The sequence below is a fragment of the Austrofundulus limnaeus genome, unplaced genomic scaffold, assembly GCF_001266775.1.
Source record: "Austrofundulus limnaeus strain Quisiro unplaced genomic scaffold, Austrofundulus_limnaeus-1.0 Scaffold3130, whole genome shotgun sequence".
Lineage (NCBI taxonomy): Eukaryota > Metazoa > Chordata > Actinopteri > Cyprinodontiformes > Rivulidae > Austrofundulus > Austrofundulus limnaeus.
In genome coordinates, this window is record NW_013955532.1 from 5692 (window position 1) to 6819 (window position 1128).

Here is a 1128-nt window from a genome sequence, read left to right on the forward strand (position 1 = left end):
CCATTAACGAGCCCTTGCTGAACATTTAAATTCCGAGTCAACATAACCCGTGCTCCTTCAGCCACGTTCAGAGTGTCAGGCAAATCACCTCGTCTTCCTGCCAAAGGTCGGTTCTGTCGAGACATTCTGCCAGTCTGAGGGTCCTTCTGGAAATCATCTGCATCAATCTTAATAATATTAGAATGAAACTTTTCCAGTGTGGCTGTGTTATGTTCATTTACTTGCTTGTTGGTTGCAAAAATGTGCAGGACATCAGTGGGACAAAGTTCTGGTTCTGTGACGGTGCGTGACAACAGATCTCTGTCAGCCTGAGAAAGCTCATCTCTCCTTTCTTTCACACGGATCCTGTTCAGCATCTCTGCGAAGGCAACATCATCTTTCTGACGCATAATCTCAGTGAGCGTGATCATGTGAAAATGTTCATGCCAGAGGTCAATATCTGCTGGGTCGAACACGCAGAGAGGTTTGGAATGTCTCACTGGTGGCAGCTGATAAAAGTCTCCAACAGCTAAAACTGACATTCCACCGAATGGTCTGTGACTGCCCTTAATCTGTTTAAGACGTGCATCAACATAAGCAAAAAGAGGCTTTGAAACCATGGAGATCTCATCAATAACCAGGATTTCTGCGTTAATAAGTTCACTCCTTACTTCATCCAGCTGGTTCCCAAGTCCCTGAATTGGTGGTTTCAGACTTCTGGGCAATTTGAGGAGAGAGTGCAGTGTTGTTCCAGAAATGTTGAAGGCTGCAGTTCCAGTGAAAGAAGTCAGCAGAACAGTTGGATTTGATATATCAGCCTCTTCTGCATTTGTAGGCAGCCTACTGAGTATCTTAGATGCTTCTGAGTAAATACATTTAATCAGATGGGACTTTCCTGTTCCTGCACCTCCGTTGATGTAAAAGAAAAATGGATCTGGGTTTAGGCCACACACACGTTTCAGGCACCAGTCTCTGATAGCATAGAACACACAGGCCTGCTTCTGGTTTAGGTTCTGATACATCGTACGTAACACAGAAGGATCAGTGGAAGGTGGTTCTCTGACGGCTCTGACTTCTGCGAAAACTTCTGTGTTGTAATCTGGCACGTTTTCTTGTTCATTTGGATCATCTGCTTCTCTTGTCTCCACT

At 44.8% G+C, this 1128-nt stretch overlaps 1 protein-coding gene across 1 annotated transcript; it reads right to left on the reverse strand.

Moving 5' to 3' along the window:
* LOC106511717 (ATP-dependent DNA helicase PIF1) lies at window positions 1-680 on the reverse strand (the record flags this gene model as incomplete). The annotated part of the gene is given in 1 exon segment (XM_014000462.1): window positions 1-680. A coding segment is annotated over 1 exon segment (599 nt), but the record flags the coding sequence as incomplete, so codon positions are not given.
* Window positions 681-1128: the final 448 nt, after the last annotated feature.